Source organism: Lissotriton vulgaris, chromosome 5, assembly GCF_964263255.1.
Source record: "Lissotriton vulgaris chromosome 5, aLisVul1.2, whole genome shotgun sequence".
Classification (NCBI taxonomy): domain Eukaryota; kingdom Metazoa; phylum Chordata; class Amphibia; order Caudata; family Salamandridae; genus Lissotriton; species Lissotriton vulgaris.
Genome location: NC_141693.1, coordinates 837,391,622 through 837,412,354, shown reverse-complemented (window position 1 = coordinate 837,412,354; position 20,733 = coordinate 837,391,622). Strand labels below are relative to the sequence as shown.

Sequence of the window (20,733 nt, the reverse complement as noted above, 5' to 3'; positions counted from 1 at the left end):
CAGGCTTCATTACAGCCTGGCGAGAGAACACGCCTAGACTTTCAGTCCGCATCTGAGAGCCGAACCACAGCACTCTAACCAATCACAATGCTACATCGCAGCATTGTGATTGGCTTAGAGGAGCCTGTGTGCCTTCTGTTCAGGTCCGACATGGAGGAGAGACGGATGAGATGCGGCAATAAGGTATGTTTTTTTCTTCTTTTACACCCTTTTACCCCCGCCTTTCCCTATCCTTTCCGGCCACCACCGGTTGAGTGGTCACCTTTCTGTTGTTTATTGCTAGTTTTGGGTGTTACGGTGGTACTAATGAGGTGCACCCAATGCCCAGTCAGTGTACAGCGCTGGAACGCCACGTTCTAGGGATTATCCTGGGACCTTACTCAGAGTGCACAGACTGAATTTAGATAACTTTTACCTTGAATGCTATTACCCGTTATTCTGAAGGAAACTGAAATTTACTATTGTATCTTTTGATTCTTTGACTACTGAATATCATGATTAGCCTTGAGAAAGCACTGACTAAACTTGCCACATAGGGCGAAACATGTGTCCGTTGTTTTTCTTTTTTTAAAATAACGCTCTAAAAACAAGTTAAAAAAGAGTGAAATTATGCACAATGGATTTACAAAGCGGTGAATGCAAATAAAATAACTACCTCCATCTAAACCAATCTGGACCTTTGTTCTGTATTTTTAAAAGGAAATATCATATTGGCTAAAATAGATTCTCTGGAAGGGAGAAACACATGCTCACACCCCTATTTTCACTTGTCAATACAAGGCTGAATAGGTCCAGAGCCTCGAGCAAAGTTTCTCCAGCATTATAGGAATTAATATCCAGAATCAGGATCTCTGGACCTTCCTTCACTGCCCTGAACTACGGCCCTCCCAGCCATGCAAACAACCCCATGCCATGCACGCTCTTTGCCCTTGCGCAGTGGGGGGGGGGGGGTAGGTCACAAAGGCAGCCAACCAGGGAGGAGGGCTGCGTACGAGGCCCGGCACATTATGTGTGAGAGCGGGCAAGGGTCCACTTCTCTGGGCTGATTTGATTCTCGGGGACCCAATCCCCCATGGCCAGTTGCATTTCTTTAGGGGAGGGCACACAGGGCCCTCCATCCTGGGCCGTTTTTGGCCCTGGGGACCCCTTTCCAGTGGCCCACCATTATATTTATGGGGGTGGGGGCCAAATAGCCCCCTTCCCGGGCCAATTTCAGCACCAAGGACTCCATTCCCCGACACATTTTTCAATATCAGATGGGGTTCTGTTGGATCGGGGTACAATCTGTGTATCCAGATATGCGTACATTATTTTTCTTTAATAGCTCCAAAACTACTGAACATATTTAAACCAAATTACATGAAGCATTCTTTCTGGACTAAGATCTAGCTTTCTGCCAAATTTGGTGTAATTCCGTTTAGCAGTTCGGGCTGTAGTCGTGTCTAACATCTCTATAGGAAATTGCATGGGGAAAATGCATTTTGGGAACCTCCCTTTTTCTTAGACCCCACTTGACAAATCACCCCGAACTTTCCATAACAGCAGCTGAAGTGACCGGCAAACTAGTTTTGAAAATTTCACCAAAGTTGTTAGAAAAATGAAAATGATTTTGAGATGTCATCAGTAATGTCATCAGTGACCATGTCCTGAGTGATACAATATGTGAGGTCATACGCAGTGCACTGTGGGGGCATAAGTTATAATTAGCTCAGGTAACTATAACTGCTGAATGTCAATGGTTTTGTACGAGTAACATCTGAACCTAACTATCACGTCCCAGTAACCTATGGGTTTTTTCAGTGAATTTCTAAAGTTTATTAAATACTATTTCCTAACTATAACATCCCTGGTATCTTTGTTTTTTCCACAGAAGTTCTACTTAAAAAAAAATGTATTTCCTAACTGTAACACCCCTGTAACCTATGCTTTTTTAGTGAATTTCAAAGGTTTTAAAACTTTTTCCTAACTGTAACCTGTAACCTTTGAGCATGGGTGTGTGAGTGGCTGTATGGGTCTGTGAGTGGGAGTATGGTTCTGTGAGTGGGTGTGTGAGTTGTTCTGTGGGTGTGTGAGTAGCTGTATGGGTCGGTGAATGGGTGTGTGAGTGGTTGTATGGATCAGTGAGTGGGTGTATGAGTGGCTGTATGGGTCTGTAAGTGAGTGTATTAGTCTGTGAGTGGATGTGTGAGTAGCTGTATGGACCAGTGACTGGGTATGTGAGTGGCTGTATAGGTGTGTAAGTGTGTGTATGGGTCTATGTGTGGGTTTGTGAGTAGTTGTGACAGTGAGTGAGTGGAATTGTGTGTTGGTGAGTGGGTGTGTGAGTGGCTTATGGGTTTGTGAGTGGGCATGAGTAGTGTATCGATGTATGAGTGTATGAGTGGGTTTGAGAGGGACTATGTAGGTGTATGAGTGCCTGTATGTGTGTGAGTGGATGTATGGGTATGTGAGTGGGTGTGCGAGTGGCTGTATAGGTCTATAAGTGGGTGTGTGACTGGTTTTATGGAGGTGTGAGTGGCTGTATGGGTCTAAGAGTGGGTGTGTGAGTGCACATGTGAGTGACTGTATGATTGTGTGGATGGGTGTGTGAGTGACTGTGTGGGTCTGTGTGTGGATGTGAGAGTGCCAAAATGGGTGTGTGAGTTGGGGTCTGACTGTGTGGGTGTATCAGTAGCTGTGTGAGTGAGTGGGCCAGAATTGAATCCCATCTGCCACTTTTCAAGCAAGTCTACAGTGTTGAGCAGAACACCCAACTGGAGCACTTTCTAATGGTTAATTAGTAAGTGCTAACTTGTTCGGCAGATATCTAGTACATATTCCACACTACAGCTGTGTAAAGGACCAGGAGTAAATGTATCCAGTGACCGCCTGTGAATTTAATTTCGGCAATGAAATTGCTCCTCAAGTGTGTTCGTCCAGAAATCTGTATTAACATGAATTCTCCTATAGAGAAGATGAAGAGACTACAAGAATTAAATCTTCACCAAACAAGGGTACTTCATCCTACTTATATAAAGTGTTTCTTTCTTTGATGGAGATGTCTTTATATTCATTGCATCAAAATGCGTCCCCAAAATCGGCGATAAACGCCCTGGGGAACCTTTGGTAAGCTGCCCATCATACTGGCAAAAGGCAGAAAGACCGTTGCATACTACTAAGGTGGGCGGGACCAAAAAGGTGAAGCTTCCAAGGGATTTGCACATTTGCATATAGGTCGTAAGGCAATGGCCACACGATGGACTCTGCTCTCACAGGAAGAGGCCAAGAAAGAAACCACTCATCACAGTCTATACTGATTGCCTTTGATAGATGAACAATGCATTCACGTTTACAAAGGATTTCAGATAATTTTTGAATGGGGAATTACACAGAAAACACACTTGCTTTGCCTTCGTCAAGCCCAGGAAGTCAGTAGATAATTTGTCCTTTACAGAAGTGGAGCTTCAACTGGGGCACCTACCATGTTCATATTTGTAAGTGCTTGTCGCTGAGGTTTAATTTCGAGATATGAGCTTCAAGCCCGGAACGGAAGCTCACCTGCCCTCTTGTGCAACAAGATCCCTCACTTTTGCACACAATTGGGCTGCGTGGAGGAAGCCCAATGACCCCACAGTCCCTGCCAGCTCCCCACCTCCAGCAGAAGCGGCATTGCTCCTGGACGCTGTAGCATAGAAAATGCTGCTCCCTGCATGCAGGAGCAATTCTTTCATCTGTTTTCCTGTCCATAGGAAGACAGATACATAGTTTGATCCTAGCGAGTGAGAGCAGTTTTCCTGCTACCACTGGCTGGGAGCAGACAAACTGTTTGCTATTGCTTGGAAGCACCCACCAAGCGAGAACAAACAGCTATGTCCAAGGGGTGGGCATCCAGGACATAGGGAGCCGACCATGGGCGGGTGGGGGCCCTAGGGCCATTATTGCTCCAGGAGGGGGTCCGTTTGGCCTGCTTTCTTAGTTATTCTAGTGCCTGGCCTGGGGAGATGGTGGTCAAAATGGCCCAAAATGGCCCAGAAGGGGACCACGCGGCCCCCCTCCTCTTTCAAAATATAGTTAAGCCACAGGGAGGTGGTGGTCCCTCAGGCCGTAAATGGCCCTGAAGGGGGGCCACACAGCCCCCATCCTCCTTTGTGTTCATTCGGCCTCACCCAGGGGAGGTGGACGCACCTGTAGTCGTATGTTTACTGTGAAGGGGGGCCGCACAGTCTCCCTCCTCTGATTTAGTACATTGGTCTGGCCCTGGGGAGGTGGAGGTACCCCGGGTTGAATCGACCATGGGGACAGGAGCTGTGTGCACAACCTCCTCAAAATTAACATTAAAATATGCCTCCAGAACCTGGCCAACTCAGGTTGAAATAGAAACAAGCGCGGGAGACTACCTGTTTTCTTTATTTTCCCGCAAATTAACAAATCTAATGAGATTTGCGCTGCAAAAATGTAAAAAAAAAATATTTTTGGCCCAGGGCGGGGTCCTAGTACCAGACCTAGGGAGGTCAGGGCATTCCTAACGTGAGCCCATCTCTTTTTATTTTACTTTTTTGTTTGGGACTCGGCTGAGTCTCAGTCCCAAAATGGCTGCCAACACTTCCAGCTAATCAGATCTCTGCATGAGATCAGTTGCATTTGTGGAGAGTCTGGATCCCTAGGTATACAAATTTGGTTTTTCTTCAATATTGTAAAAACTACTAAACAGATTTACACCAAATCACGAAAAGCACACTTTCTGGACCGTGATGTAGCTTCCTGACAAATTCGGTGTGATTCTGTTCAGTGATTTGGATTGTAGTTCTATCTAAAATCTCCATTGAAAGTAACTTAGAAAACACACTTTTTTTTACACCCCTCCCCCTTTTTTCTTGGTTCCCACTTCACGGTTCATCCCGAAACTTTTCATGAACAACTAGAATCAGGAAGTTACTTTTTTGGGGAATATTTTGTGAAGATTCGTCAAATGGCACCAAAGTTATAAGCAAGTCAAAAAACACTTTTCCTATGGAAACTATGTCCTAACTATAACTAACTCCTGGAAACCACCAGTAGGTCATATACATATATAACATATGCTCCCGTATTTTGGTCCAAGCAGGTTTGCTGTGCCAAAGCTGGAGAATAAATGTATGGAGAGTAACCAGCAATGCATGTACTAGCCTGTTCAAACTACTACAGTCATGCCCAGAGATGTCTCCCAAGTCTGAAGCATACAAACTTGCTTAGAAGTGTCACTGTGGCTCTGTTCAAAGTGCTGCAGTTCCTAAAATGTATCTGCAGTGTCCTAAAGTATGCATTGCATTTGAGTGCCCCCCATAGGGGTAGGATGTGCTATCCAAATTCTTCAATACAATTGCAGTCTATCCAAGTGTTGTTTGTATGGTGCAATTGAAAGTGCTTTTGTCCTCGACATGCTTGCCTGCAACGTACTGACCTGACTGCAATAAAAAGATAACATGCCCATTATAATACTTTCATTGTAAGTGAGTTTTCAAAAGTCTTGTTTTTTTAGCATCTATTGCACTTGAGATACTTGTATTTTGACAGAGAAATGTGCACCATATTTGTGTTTACCACACACAAACACACTTATGAGTAGAGCAATTAGGGTAGACTCAATCCAGGACAAACTGATTGACACATCTCTCTTCCAAAAAGAGCACTCTAGGTGAGTCCCTGAGGGTTTCCAAATAATATACCACGTTTTTGGCATACATTACCCATTCACATTTCAAAAATGCCCCCCAATTCTCCATTTAAAAAAAAGAACTGAAAACATGCGTATTAAAAAGCACTGTCTTAGGATACTCAGTACATACTATGCTTAAATCCACTTGGAAAAACCTTATCTGCACACTAGTATTTGGCACACCCAAACCTCTCTTGATATTTACACAAATTATGTAATATACTGCAGCTTAGTGTTAACCTTTTCTTCCTATAAAACTTGTAAATCACCATGAAAACTGTATTTAAGGACTTTGTGCTTCAAGACAATAAAAATCAAATCATCAGGGCACTTGGGTGGTATCCCACCTATTTTCTTTGTTTCAATCTGACATTTTGCAGCACTACCCCTCCTAGACAGATTCAAACATTGAGTGATGTGGAGAATAGACTGTGCATAAGCAATGGGCTGGTGGCCAGGCGCCAGTCCCCTCTTGTTTACTTCAGTTGTTCGCATTTCTACTGGTTATTCTAAGCACACTGTGGGTACCCAAGGCATATCAAAACACTCTACTGGTATAACACTGGTCCTGGAATAGTGAGGATAATTCTTGGCCTTTATATGAGCATTTATGCATTGCATCGTCCACCTTTCATATATTTAACCACTTAGCATAATGGTAGTTCCTGTCATATTGTCGGAATCAATAGAATAATGGTGCCCACCTCTAAAATAATGCTGCCCTTGGCATAATGGTGGCTGTTTGGTATTAAATAAGCCCAGCCCAAAGGCTGTCCAAAAGGTGCAGGAGACTCAACATGTCTGTGGTTTCACAACAGTGTTAGCGGAACCCTCTAACCATTTATTCTTTGAGAGCTGATAGTATCAAAGAAACGTATTATTTGAACCTCAGCAAAAATGTCCAGTCTTGCCCAACCATGGCATTATTCCTCCTGCCATTTCCACATCATTATGATTTGTGTTACTTTTTCTGGATCGATTTTGGTTCTCTCTCTTCAACTCTACTGTAAAGTGAAAGTTATTCACGTCAATGATGCCAGTTTTCATTATTGTAATTCTGTTATGTGGTTTCCTACAAGTGTGGATTTCCTGCTGTAAAAACACAGTCCTCAAATTTGGTAGTATGCACATAACTATGGGAAAAAGTTACAGGAACTACAGACACAGATACACTTTCTAATAATATAACTGTCATGGCACTACCTCAGAACTTTTATGTACCCTATCATTCATATTCTCCTTTGATTTATTGTCGCTATGTACTTTCACTCACACTTTATGTAACTCTGGTTCTGGCTGCTTCTTGCTTACATACCCCACTGTATTTCGTCTACTGCTTTTTTACTGTTAGCACTGATTTCTATTTGCTCTCTATGTACCTCACGTATCTGCTGTTGTGCTTGCTCTGTAAAGTGCTAGTTTCATGATGTGACTATACCTTAGAACTTTGCGCCATCAAATCACTCTATAAAACTCACAAATAAATACATAAAGTGATCTTACATGGATCTCTTGTGCTAAGAGACAGATTACTTGATGCCTGTTTCAAGCTGGTTAAACAAGGCAAAACATTTTACATTTGTATTAAGCAACATATTTTCAAAGCTACCCATTATTATTTGCAAAGTGGCCCTGCGATATTCAGTGCAGTACTAATACATTATGTATCTGCTTTTCTACAGTCACACAGGATTCTTTTATCCTTGGCACACCATGACACAAAACATAAATATTTAATATTCTGGGACTCATTTGAATACAAACTGCAGTGTGTTATTTCCATATATAATGGGAAGACTACAATACTTAAAACAATTGTTTAAAATACTAGTTACCTTTCATGGCTTGGTTTCAATGAGGAAGATCGTGTTGGTAGAGGTAGAGTCACGGATCTCTTAATAACCGTTTCAGCATCAATGGTGTCCATTTCACTTTTGGAACGAGGCACTGATTGAGGTGTTACTAATTAAATACATTAACAATTATTTAGTTTGTATAAGACATTATTAGTATCTGCTAATGGTGATCACTGTATTCACCCCAATCAGTTAGTAAACCAAATGTAATCACAACTCAAGCACTGCTAAATAAGTACAATTAACAGTGGTCACTTGCTTTCTCACCCGGTAAGGTCTTCCAAGACAATGCATGTTCATGTTGCATATTATTGAGAACACACCATTTTAGGATGTGCCTATAAATCTCCTGATTCAATATTTGTCTGGGGTACAGACTGTATTCTTTCTATTTTTTTTGCGTTTAAAATAGTTTATTAGGTTTTATAATAAACAACTGATAATACAGAAAATAGCACTATGAAAATACCCAAAGAGAACACATGGAAATTATCGAGAACAATTAAATTCCAACAGGTACACTATAATATAAAATAATATTACTGAAAATAAAGAGGGAAGGAGAAGAAACAGGTATACATATGTTATTAATAAATCAATAAAATAGAGCGACTATGTTGATATAATATCAAAAATACTTTTAAAGAAGAAAATAAATAATTATCAATAGGTTCCCAAAATAGATGATAAGAATTACAATTATGATGAATACCATTCAAAGATAAATGGGCTCCTCTTCTAGTAAAAATAACCCATGGCCACCAAACATGGACAGATAACAATGAAACACCTTTTTGCCATGTTGTAATGGATTTTAACGCTGCTGATAACAGGAAATTCAAAAGTTCACCTTCTAAGTCAAGTAATTTTTGAGTAAGAACAACAGATTCACAAATAAACAATTTAAATGAAAAATCTTCATGAATATCAAGTATTTTTCTTATAATATTCCAAACTTCAGTCCAAAATTTAAAAACAGAAGGACATTCAAAAAGCATATGCTTTAACGAACCAGCATGCAAATATCAGTGCCAACAATTTGAATTAGGAGGAAGTTTAGCTCTAAACAATCTCAATGGAGACCATAGACAATTGTATAAAATATAGGAGTTTGCTTGATGAAGTAAAACAGGTAACCATCCTGAAATATTATTAAGCCAAATAGTTTTCCATGTTTAATGAGATAGAGAGATTGAAAGCTCATTATTCCAGAATGTTGAAATTATGCTAATGTTGTTACCTTGAAGTGCAATCATCTTTGTATACAACATAGAAACACCATGAGATAAAGTAGATACAGTTTGAATATAAATTGATACATCTGATTTAGCATTAGAAGGTATATTTTAAAGAAACAAATCCAATATGGAATTGCATAGAAGTTCATATTTTAGGTAATCAGAGGAAGGTAAATTACATTTTGCCTGTAAAATAGCAAAGGAAATAAAAACATTATTATTGTAGACATCTTTGAGAAACCAGCTTTAATCCATGAGGGCCACAATGTGAAATTTCTAGCAAGTTTTATATGTGAGTTATACCATAATGACATATCTTCATTAATGGACATGGGTGATTGAAAAATTACATCAAAATTCTTTAATATTACCTTTGCGGACTTTAAAATAACAGAATTATGAAAAAGTATTGATTTATTGGACATAGTTAACAAAGTAGGTAAAGGAAACGGTTCTATTAAGCTTCTTTCTGTAGAAAGCCATGTAGGGAGATTAATCAAATGAGAATGATTAAACCAAAGAGAACTTTGTTTTAATAAAAAAGCTTTATGATAACAAAAAAAGTCTGGTATACCAAAACCTCCATTACATTTTGCCAATTTTCGTTTTTTTATATCCAATACGAGGTACTTTATTGCTCCAAAGACATTTTTAAAGACAACTTTATAAAACTTCATAGGAAATTGAGTAGGGATCATGGCCAGGGAATACAACTTTTTTGGTGCTATAGTCATTTTTATGGAGTCCATTTTCCCCCACCATGAAAGATGAAGTGAAGACCATTTGGATATTTTATCTTTGATGTAACTTGAAAGAGAATTACAATTTAATGATATTGTAGTTTTCATAGATGAAGAAAACAAAATGCTAAATATTTAAATGTATCTCTTTTCCAAATTATTTCCTTCATGGGAAATATATCTGGGGTGCAGTGAATATTTAAAGGAAAAAACAATTCTGTTTTATTAGTATTTAACTTATAACCAGAAATCTTGGAATAAGATGAAATAATCTCAAATAAAAGACGGAATGAGGATAAAGAGTTGCTAATAAATAAAAGTACATCATCTTCATATGATAACGTTTTTATAGTAACCTCCTTAATATTAATTCCTGAAATATCATTACATTTCTTGATAGAAGCCAGCAATGGTTCAATAACAAGAAGAAAAAGGAGACAACCTGTGTAGTACCTCTGAAAAGAGAAAACTGATTGAAAATATGGTCATTAATAAATAAACGAGAAGTAGGAATAGAAGAGCAGATATCATACAGATAAAAAAATTACCAAAATTAAATGCTAGAAAAGTACGAAATAAAAACTGCCAATGAACTTTATCAAAAGCTTTCTCAGCATCTAATGCAAGTACTCCTGGTGGTAAAACTAAAGTGGACCCTTGTTCTATAACATGTAGCAAAGTTCTTGTATTGTTGGCAGAATATCTATTTCTCAAAGACCCAGACTGATTTGGATAAATGAGAGAATCTAAAACAGGATAATCTAGTTGCAAGTATTTTTGGCGTAAACCGCACAATCTTGATTGATTAAGGACATAGGACAGCAATTTGATACAAGTGTAGGGTTTTTATTAGCTTTGGGTAATACAACAATTAAAGCCTCAGTAGAAGAACCTTTAGTAGCCCCAGTAGAACTAAAAAAGGTAAATATTTTAAATAAATGAGAGGTACGTTGTAGCTAAAATTCTTTATAAAATTCTGCTGCAAAGCTGTTTGGTCCTGGGGATTTAAGTTGTTTAAGAGACCTAATGGCTAATAGAATTTCATCTTCAGTAATAGGTAAATCTAATAAATTTTTTTAAATTGGGAAATACTGGGTAAACTACATTTAGATAAAAAGGAGTCAATTAAAGAAGAAATTAATTAACAATATCATTTTGAGATAGGGCAATTTTCCCATTGGGGCCATGAATTTAATTTATTTGTGTTTTATCTTTTTAGATACAAAGATAATTAGCTATAAGCCGTCCAGATTTTTTTAGCATAAAAAACAGAATTTGGCTTTAGAATTAGAGTTGAATACCAGCTCTTTTGCTAAGGATTGAATTAAACTCATATCAAAGTTTTTGCAATTGTAATCTATATTGAGGGTCATTGGAGGTAATAAAAAGTCTCTCAAACTTTGAAATTTGTTTATCTAATTCCTTACTCTTTGCATTAAAAGTTTAGTTTTCATGTGCCATAAGAGAAATGGAGGCTTCTCTAATATAAGCTTTAAAAGCGTCCCATCTATTCACCATGGAAGTAGAGCCTTCTGGGTTGAGTTGAAAGTATTCTTGAAGAGCATTTAAGATTTTCGATTTTTTTTGTTCATTAAGAACAATACTAGTATTAATTCGCCATCTGAATTAAATTGTCATAAAGTCAGTCAATACAGCTTTATTTCGATAAATAAACATATCTTAAAACATATCTTAAAAGCTGTGAAACAGAGTAAAAAAGCTATACAATTAAAATCGGGATTCAGACCAATAAATAGTAAGTGAATGTATCCATAACGTTTCAGTTTTACAAGGAAATTCATCACAATTAGACAGTAATTTTAAAAAACACAGAATTTTCATCTATAACGACCTCGTGTTAGAAGGAGTATATCTTTCAAAGGGTATGAAAGATATGTCAAAGGAGAGGTATCTACAGGTGGGCATTCAGTGTCCTTAGCCTAATAATCCATGCCCATCTCAAAAAGTTCGCTACACCGCAAGCATATAGATCCTGTGCGTCAGTTCTTAAGATGCGCAATGCGTCAGAATGACTGCGAGTGCCCAGATCTCTACAAAGCGGTCTAAGCCAACAAATTAAATTGTAGAACAAAGGATATTAAGGCATGATCTGAAATAACAATATTACCAATGCTAGGAGTAACCACAGAATTAATTAATTGTCTAGAAATTAATAGATATTCAAGTCTTGAATATGAATTATGTATGTTAGAGAAAAAGGTACACATTTTAATGTAGGAAAAGATTTAAAAGTAAAAAAAAGCCTGAGGAGGTTGACATTTAGTGAGAGAAGATCTATCTAATAAAGGATAAGATATAAGGTTGAAATCTCCAACTAAAAGAGGAATGTTACCCAATAGGAGTACTTTAGAAGTTAAATTAGACCAAAACAGAGGCTCATCAGCCACTGAACAATATACATTAAGTAAAAACCTAACTGAATCATGAATTTTAATTTTAGCTATGACATATCTACCTTCTGAATCTGATGATTTACTTAAAATTTGACAATGTAGTCTTTTTGCAAAAGGAATAGCAACACCATTTTTTCTACCCTTCGCAGAAGAAGAGATAATAGTATCAACCCACTTTTTTCATATAATCTAAGACTTAGTCATCAATATGCATTTCATGTATGAAGCAAATATCTGCTTTACAACTTCTTAAATAATCTAAAACGTTTGTACATTTTAAAGGATGTCTCAAACCCTTAACATTTAAAGAAATTATTTTAACATTATGAACATAAGCCATAGTAAGTTAGAGAAGACGAGAAAAGTAAGAAAAGGAGAAAATGTTGAAGAAAAATATGACAAATAGTAGCTCTAGTATAGGGTATAGGGAAAGAGAAAAAGAAAAGAAAAGACAAAATAACATAGAAAAGACAACAACAAATAAACAATAATAACAGATGTGAAACGCACATACGCTTTACAGGCATGACCAAACCGTTGGAGCCCAGCGTAGAATATACAGTAAAATTAGTCAGAAATACATATTAAAGCAATGCTCAAGTAAGCAGAATTATGCTTATTCATAGAGTGCTGTGAATGTTGGTCCAGGAATGATTTTAAATCTTTTGTATGTTGGAAGGACCAAGAAAAATAAAGAAATACATATTAACGTAGTTTTCAAGTAGCAGAATCATGCGTATCCATAGAGTGCCGTGAATGTTGGTCCAGAAATAATTTTAAATCTTCCGGACGTTGGAAGGACTTAGAAAAGTTATATTTCCAAATTCTCATTGTTGAAAGATCAAAAAGCCCATATTTAAATCCAAGACTTTTCAACTGAGGACAAAGGTCAGTAAATTCCTTACAAGTCTTCACAGTGTCTTTGGCGAAGTCTTGGAGAATAACATTTTTATTACCATTGACCATTAAGGAAGGAATTTCCCGTGCTGCTTTCCTTATTAAGACCAAATTATGATGACGTAAAATCTTAAAAATCATTTGTCTTGGCTTAGTGTGGCAAGGATTACGATGAGATGGAATCCTATGCGCTTTATCAGTTTCAAATTTCTCTGTAAATTTGATGTTTAAAAGACCAGGTATCAAATTCTCCAAGTATAGTCTGCAATTGGAACCTTCATCATCTTCTGGCAAATTAAAAATACGCAAATTGCAATGCCTATTACGATTTTCCATATCCAGAAGGTGAGCAGACATAGGAGAGATTTTTGCAACAAGTGGTGTAAAAGCATACATTTTTACTTTGTTGTCCTGTATTTTAATTGAATTTTCTGAAACTTTCATTGACATACTAGCCATATCTTTGCGCAGGCTTTTAATCTCTGACGCTATAGTATCAGTGTTAGCACAAAGCGCTTGAATCTCTTCAAGAATTACATTTAAGGAGGGTTCACTGGATTCCACCACTTTAGATTTTATTGGAGGAGGAGAAATGTGTTCCTTCCTCTTATTATAAGGAGTTTGCACATTTTTATTCTCCATTTTCCTATTGTAAAAGTCAATGATGTAGATAGATGTAAAATGAAGGAAAAGGCGATTATTGCACAAAACAATGCTTCAATGAAAAGGCTGGTGCAGCAGCTAAAACAGACTGTGGGAGTGGTTAGGTTAATGCCAGACCCTTTCCTAAGTATTTACTCCACCCCCTGACAGGAAATCTAGGCTGTACCTTGAAGCAAAGCACGAAGATGAAGCAGGAGGGAGAAAAACCACCTCTGACGTCTAGAAGACCAGGAAAAACAGCCACAGCAACAGGTAAGCCTTTAGAGTGCTGCTAAATTCATTTTGAGCAAGTTTCTGACTGAAAATGCGCAGAATATCGTTGAAAACTGGCTGTTCTGAAGCGGAGCTCTCCAGGAGGCGGCCATCTTGAATCGCACATTTGCGTATCTCTCAACCTGTATTCTTTCTGATATGGACGAGTTATCCTTTCCCTTGTCTAGTACCTAATAGGAACCAGCTGCAGACATTCTGTATCTGTGTAGTCTTGAAGCATCTAATATGAATTTATAGTGGTGGCCAACTACCACCGAGCAACCTACCATTGCTCTGCACCGCTGAACTATATTATTGTAACATCAGGGAGCAGTGTGGCACTCTGCAGCCCATCATGGTCAGCACACTTGCACGCCAGGAAACCTGCATGACCACAGGAAAACCGTCTCCTCTCTGAGAGTAGAATGAATCATTTGGGTTGGAAAAAAAACTTTGAATGGGATAATAAAGGCTGTATGCAATAAGAAGAGATATGATTCGGCCAAAAGTTGCATGCGAGAACTACATTGGCTCCCAATGCGACAAAGAGCCAACTTCAAATTACTGTGTATCACACACAAGGTACTTTACAATACAGGCCCTACCATTCTACACAATAAAGTCAAATTCCATAGACCATCGAGGAACCTTCGATCCAGAACTTCAGGAAGAGCAAACACTACCTACGTGAAGACTGTCAGGATGGGAGAGCGGGCTTTCTCTCATCTAGCTGCAACCAAGTGGAATGATCTACCTCCCAATCTCAGACTGACAGAATGTCTCTTATCATTTAGGAAACAATTAAAGACACTACTCTTCCCTAAACCAGAATAATCAGTAATCAATGCGGTCACCGTACCCCTCAGCACCAAACCTCAGCGCCGTGATATCCTACCTAGGATGATTGTTAGCGCTTTATAAATAAATTAAATACAAATACAAATAATCCACTTATGCTTGCCTCCAACATAGCACATTCTTCGTATAGTAAGAATATAATGTATTGTAAGACTTTATGTAACCATAATCCAGTTGGCACGAATTAGTCACTTCAGGGAATTCACAACAGTAAGTCTGCCCAAGTGAAGGCCACGCTGGATCAAAAATATCAGGAGGGCTTTGTTGTCAGCTCATTTTATCGGAGCTACAACCTAATATATTCTGCAACAACATCTCCGTACAACTCACACCAAACTAATTCACTACAAAAGTAACTAGGGATAACAGTGACTTCTAGGATTAATGTTTTAAACACTATCAAAACTTCTAAAAACTTCATCAATAAGTATACAACAACAATTTACAAACATGTGGCCATGTCGTCTCACACTGACAACTCAAAAGTTCATGGAAAGAAAAAACTGTTCTCATTAACAGTAAAAAGACCAAAGCAAACTACTGAAGAAGTGGAAAAAAAGCAAATCAAATATAAGGAGCCATGGGTCTTTTAGAGTTTCATAAGCAGGATCCTCAATCACAAAAGTAGCCGATATCCCGCCTGCCTTCTTACAAACTGCACGGTAGACTACGGCCCTTATAATACGGCAGTCGTGATATAAGTCACATTTTGACAGACTATCCAATCTGTCTAAACTGTACACCGGTACGTCACGTAGGAAAGCAAAGACTAGGATGCAAAAACTTTCTGGCATCCTAAAAGTGAAGAAACTGACTGCCAACTTGGTTGTCCATTTCAAGGAGTTCACAAAATCCTCAGCACACGTCTGTAGAGTGACTGATCTAGTTGAGTGTGCTGAGGATTTTGTGAATTTCTGTGTTGGCTTTGGCCACAACTTTGGTGGAGGTTGGTGGTTCTTCTCACCTTACAGCGCCTTAACTCAATACTATCCTGAACTGATATATGTGCCATTATTCCTAAGGAGCCGTATAACCTATAAATATACCACTGTCTATCAAAAATGTCCATTTCAAGGAGCCTGATCACTTCCATAATAATTTTAAGTAGACTGTTTTAGAGGTTGTTTCCCCAACAGCACAAGATTCTGAATATAAACTGTGATAGAAAGAACAACATTGGATTTTTTCCTTACCAAGCTGATTCTGGGTGCCCTATTAATGCTAGGGCTGGAACATTGATTCCAATGAGTGACTCAGGCCGTGATGTAGTTTGGCGGAAAGGGCACCCAGTCCACCTAATTGTTGGTCCAAATGCCTCATTAGAGGTGGGTGGATGAGAAGTATGACGATGACAGAGCCTACTCTGGCATACCACTCGACAGAGTACAGGTTATTGAAGGTTAACCATTCAACCAGCCAACCAATTTAGAATGGGCGGTCGGATTACTTTTTTTTACTGACCAGTCGATCATCACCAGGTAAAACCTAGTAGTGAGGGACAGTAAAAACAAAAATTAGCCTCCCACACCATAGGAGAAAAGTCCCATGTTGGGGAGTTCATTAGTTTTACATTTTTTAATAACAAAGTCCCGCTTTGGTAATTTGTTTTTGAAAAAGGTAAAACATTGTAAAAGTCTGACAGAGGGCCATCATAATTGATGGAGCCATCCATCAAACATTTAAAATATTGACAGGAACTTGCCCTGACTAAGGTTCCTGACAATGTTGAAAGATAGCCACAGTGCCACCAGACATCTGTAAGTTTGGTAGACAGCATGTCCATCACATAGATGGAGTATTTTAATCCACCATTCTAATGGGCATACAACAATTTGCCAAATTAGAAATCAGGCCCATAGTTTTGATCTTCCTCATGAAACAATGGCTGGTGCCAACGGTTTATGGCTTACTATTCGCCAGTTCAGTGCTGCCTATGAATTAATGCCTTTTAGCACCCCGTGCACGATCAGAGGTTGTGTATTAAGTTGGCATATCCAACAATTTTAATTGTTGTTGAAATCCCTTCATAATATACAAATGTATTTTATTTTAATTTTTTTTTATTTTAAAGGCTTTATATAGCGCTGGCTAGGCCCAGGGGTATCAGAGCGCTTTCCATTAAAATGAAGTTAGTAGCGGCATAAGACAATTGTTCAATAGCATAGAATTCCGACAGGTTAACAAAAAAGAACAACTTGAAATTATTACAGATCAAGTTAATAGATAGACAAAAGAGAGCAATCTACATATAAAACATGGCTAAAGGTGATCAAATTTGATAATGTAATACGAGATGGAGGAAATCAAAAAGGACTAAAGGCAGTGAGCAGTTAGGTGTGGATAGGGGGGTTGAAAACAGGTAGAGGAGGGGGCATTGTGAGTGGAGAGAGGGTATGGGAGTGTATGGGAAAGAATGGGTGATGGAGGGAGAGGAACAAGTCGGTAAGGGAGGAAATAGAGCCAGTGGAAAATAGAAGGAAGGGGGGGGGGGGAGAGGTGGGAGACAGTGGGCTAGTCGAGGGTGACCCGAATGGTGGAAGCGGGGTGGAGGGTTCAAGGCAAGAAATATGTTCCCCAATATTTGCTGAGAAGGTGCAGTTTGCGGTCTTTTTTAAAGCTGACGTAGGAAGGATTACATTGTAGGTCTTTGGGGAGGGCATTCTAGATGTTTGGGTAATTACCGGAGAACTAGCGAGATTGTGTGGTTGTCTTTTTTAACAGAGGTGGGATGAGGAGGACAGAGTTGGTGCTTCACATTGGTCTTGAGCAGCCCGCTTTGTTGAGCTTATTTGAGAGGTACAGCGGGTATTTTGGTCAAGGGCTTTATGCGTAATGCAAGCAGTTTTGTAGGAGGATCGGCCCTCGACAGGAAGCCATTTAAGGGATTAAAGGGCAGGGGAGATGTAGTCGATACGTTTGCAATCGATGATGAGCCTGGCCGCTAGGTTGAGCACAGATTTAAGTGGGGCAAGGTGGACCTTGGGAATTCCGATGAAGATAGCGTTGCTGTAGTCAATTCTCGAGAGGACAAGTGATTGGAGAACCAATTTAAAGTCATGAGCTGGGATAAAGGTTTTAATTTTCTTGAGATGACAGAGAGTGTAGAGTGCTCCTTTAGCCGAATTTATTATGTGGGCTTTGAGAGTTAGGCTATTGTCAATGGTAATACCAAGAGATTTTACTGAGTTGGATAAGGAGAGCGAACATTTGAGGGTGTTGAGGTCAGAGATGCAAGTTTGTTTGGGGAGAGGGTTATTTTTTGGAGAGAAGTGAATGATTTCAGGTTTTTTTTAATTGAGTTTAAAATGAATGGAGCTGAACCAGGATTGGATCTTAGTCAGGGTGTTGTTGAGGTGCAGAACATCTGAATGGGATTTAATCATATAATAAAATTTGGGTGTCATCAGCATAGAGGTGGTAGCTAATTCAGCTTGTTTAAGAATGAGGGTGAGAGGTTTCATGAAGAGGTTGAAGAGAGAGAATAGATCCCTGGGGGACACCTAGGAAGACAGGTGTGGGGTTTCAAAGGTAGCCGTAGATTTTGATTTGCTGTGTTCAGTGATGGAAATAGGAGGCAAACCATTTAAGGACAGTACTATTGAGGCCAAAGCGATCTTTAAAGGGCGTTAAGAAGTTTTGGGTGGTTAACTGTATCGAACGCAATGGAGAGATCAAGGAGGATAAGTAAGGATGTCTTGCCATTATCAAGGGAGTGATGGATGTCATTGACTATGTTTAGCAAGGCAGTTTCCGTACAACAGCCATTTCTGAAGCCAGATTGCAGGGAGTCCAGTGGGTTGAAAGTGTTGATGTGTTTGTCCAATTGGAGCAGGGCACATTTTTCGAGGATTTTGGAAAGAAGGGGAAGGTTAGAGATAGGGCGGAGGTTGTTAGGTTCAGTAGGGTTGGCATTAGGGTTTTTAATAGCGGGGTGATTTGTCCAAGTTGGAGGGAGATGGGGACGCATCCAGTGGCAAGGGAGGAGTTGATGGTTCAAAATGGGGCAATGATGTGCTTTAGATCTTGAACAAGGTTAGAGGGGAGGGGTTCTTAAGTGTGAGAAAACGATTTTAATTGTGCAATGGTATTAAAAACTTCACGCTCAGTAACAGGGTGGAAATTGTGCCAAGAGGCATTATTTTTAGCTTTGAGTTAAAGTAGTTTGTTTTAAGTGGTGTAGTAACTGGTAAATGCGAGGAGGGGTCAGGGAATAGAGATAATAAGTAATGAGTTTTTTAAGTCACATCAGCAGTAGGTTGGGAGTTGGGTGGGGTCTGAGTTAACTGGAAGGATTAATCTATTTTGGCGATTTTTTCAGAGAGGAAGTTAGAAATTTCTTCGCATCTAGCAATAGAGGCCGTCAGCTTAGGAGGGGCGGAGGATGTTTGGTTACAAACAATGTTGAACAGTTGTTTGGGTCTATTTTTGGCGCAATCAAGTTGTGTACGGAAGAATGAAGCCTTTTCATTGAAAATGTGTTTCTTGTAAGTAGATCTCGCTGATCTAAGGAGTGCGAGATGTGAGGGAGAGGGGGGCAGTCTCCATGCTCTTTCCGTCAGTTTTAGCGAGCGTCTTGTTGTTGAGATCTGAGTTGAATCACGATTTGGATGGGATATTTCTTTGACTTTTTAGTTTAGGCGGGGAAATTTGGTCTAGGACATCAATGACAGTTTTATTTTAGTGTTCGGTCAGCTCGTAGTTTAGGCGGGGCAATTTGGTCTGGGACATCAGTGACAGTTTTATTATAGTGTTCGGTCAGCTCGTTTGCATTTTGGTTGAGGGGAGTGAGTAGAAGTCGGGCTTGGAGTTTAGATTCCAGTTCAATATGAGGGATAAGATTTTGATTTCTGGTCCATTTCATGAGTTTTGAGTTTTTAGAGGGGGCGTGGTCACAATGGTGAATAATATGAGATGGTGGTCAGAACAGTCGATGGGGATGATGTTAGAGAGGAAGGCCAAGTCATTGTTGGTAATGATGGCGTCAAGAGTGGTCCCTTGGGTGTGGGTTGGGGAATAGCAGAGTTGTTTGAGGTCACTAATCTCGAGAAGATTAGTGAGGAGGTTGACTGCGGGATCCTCAGTGGAGGTTAAAATCTCCAAGGAAGAGATCTTGGATAGTGAGGATTGAGTGAAGAGGTCGGATAGTTCCTCAGCGAAGGGAAGAGGGTCTCCAGGAGGGAGGTTGATATTATGTAGCTGAATCAGGTAAGAACCCTGTACCTTTAGTTCGGCTCCAAGGTATTCAAAGGTAGAGTGGTCTGGATTTTTAATAAGGGAGAGTTGAAGTTCATTTTTGAAGACTATCGTTAAAACACCCCCTTTTCTGTCATGTCTATCTTTTCTGATGATAGAGTAACCGGGGGTGAGGACGTCGAGAATGCTAGTTGAGTGATGATCACACTTTACTGAATATGCAATTTATATAACATTTTTTATTCAAGATGTCTACAATAATGATTTTACATCCCCAGCTTGGTGGCCTTTGTACCATTTCTATTGATATCTACTCGCTACAAGCGCAGGTGTTTGCAGCTTGGTCTTTATTCACCTAATATGGCATGACTTCGGGTGAAATTTGTTATTTCCTAGATGTCAAGTTACCCTGTCATTTCCATGCAGGTGTGAAGGGTACTGCTGCCTGCCTTCATACCCATGGCAACTGAGACATCCTTATATTGATGGTGATCACTGACTTTCTCAATGTCTTCTGAACACAGAGTGCAACTGGGCAGCAAGAGCCCAAAACTTCTTAAAAGCAAGCTTTGCTGATAGCCCCTTTTTCTTGCTCTTTAGACCTGCTGGTTAGGCTATACACCCACTAGATATAATTGGAAAAGGACATATGTGCATAACCTGGCTTTTCCATGAGATTCCATGGTAGTTCTGAGATCACTGCTGTATATTCAATAAATACAATTGTGGGCAAAAATTGGGACTCATACATATTACCATGTGTGTTTTACTTTAAGGTCGATTTTAATAATGTTAGGAACTTATGCTATAGACATGCCCCCAAGAATCTGTATTAATTTCGAATGTCGACTTTTTCTAAGTTGCCTAAATAGCTCACTGTCTTATCATGTGCTGGCACACTCCTAGTAACACTTATGTAATGCTTTGCCGGACACAAGTTTTAAGAGC

The 20,733-nt window shown here is 39.3% G+C and overlaps 1 protein-coding gene across 33 annotated transcripts in view; it reads right to left on the bottom strand.

Annotated features, from left to right (window-relative positions):
• The window catches only part of SORBS1 (sorbin and SH3 domain containing 1), a 1,099,691-nt gene that overhangs the window by 229,980 nt on the left and 848,978 nt on the right, over window positions 1-20,733 (bottom strand). For all 33 annotated transcript variants that reach the window (XM_086922349.1, XM_086922367.1, XM_086922341.1 and 30 more), the window contains one exon: window positions 7,510-7,636. In XM_086922349.1, coding sequence (XP_086778475.1) covers window positions 7,510-7,636 — 127 coding nt within the window. The remainder of the gene's footprint in view (window positions 1-7,509; window positions 7,637-20,733) is intronic.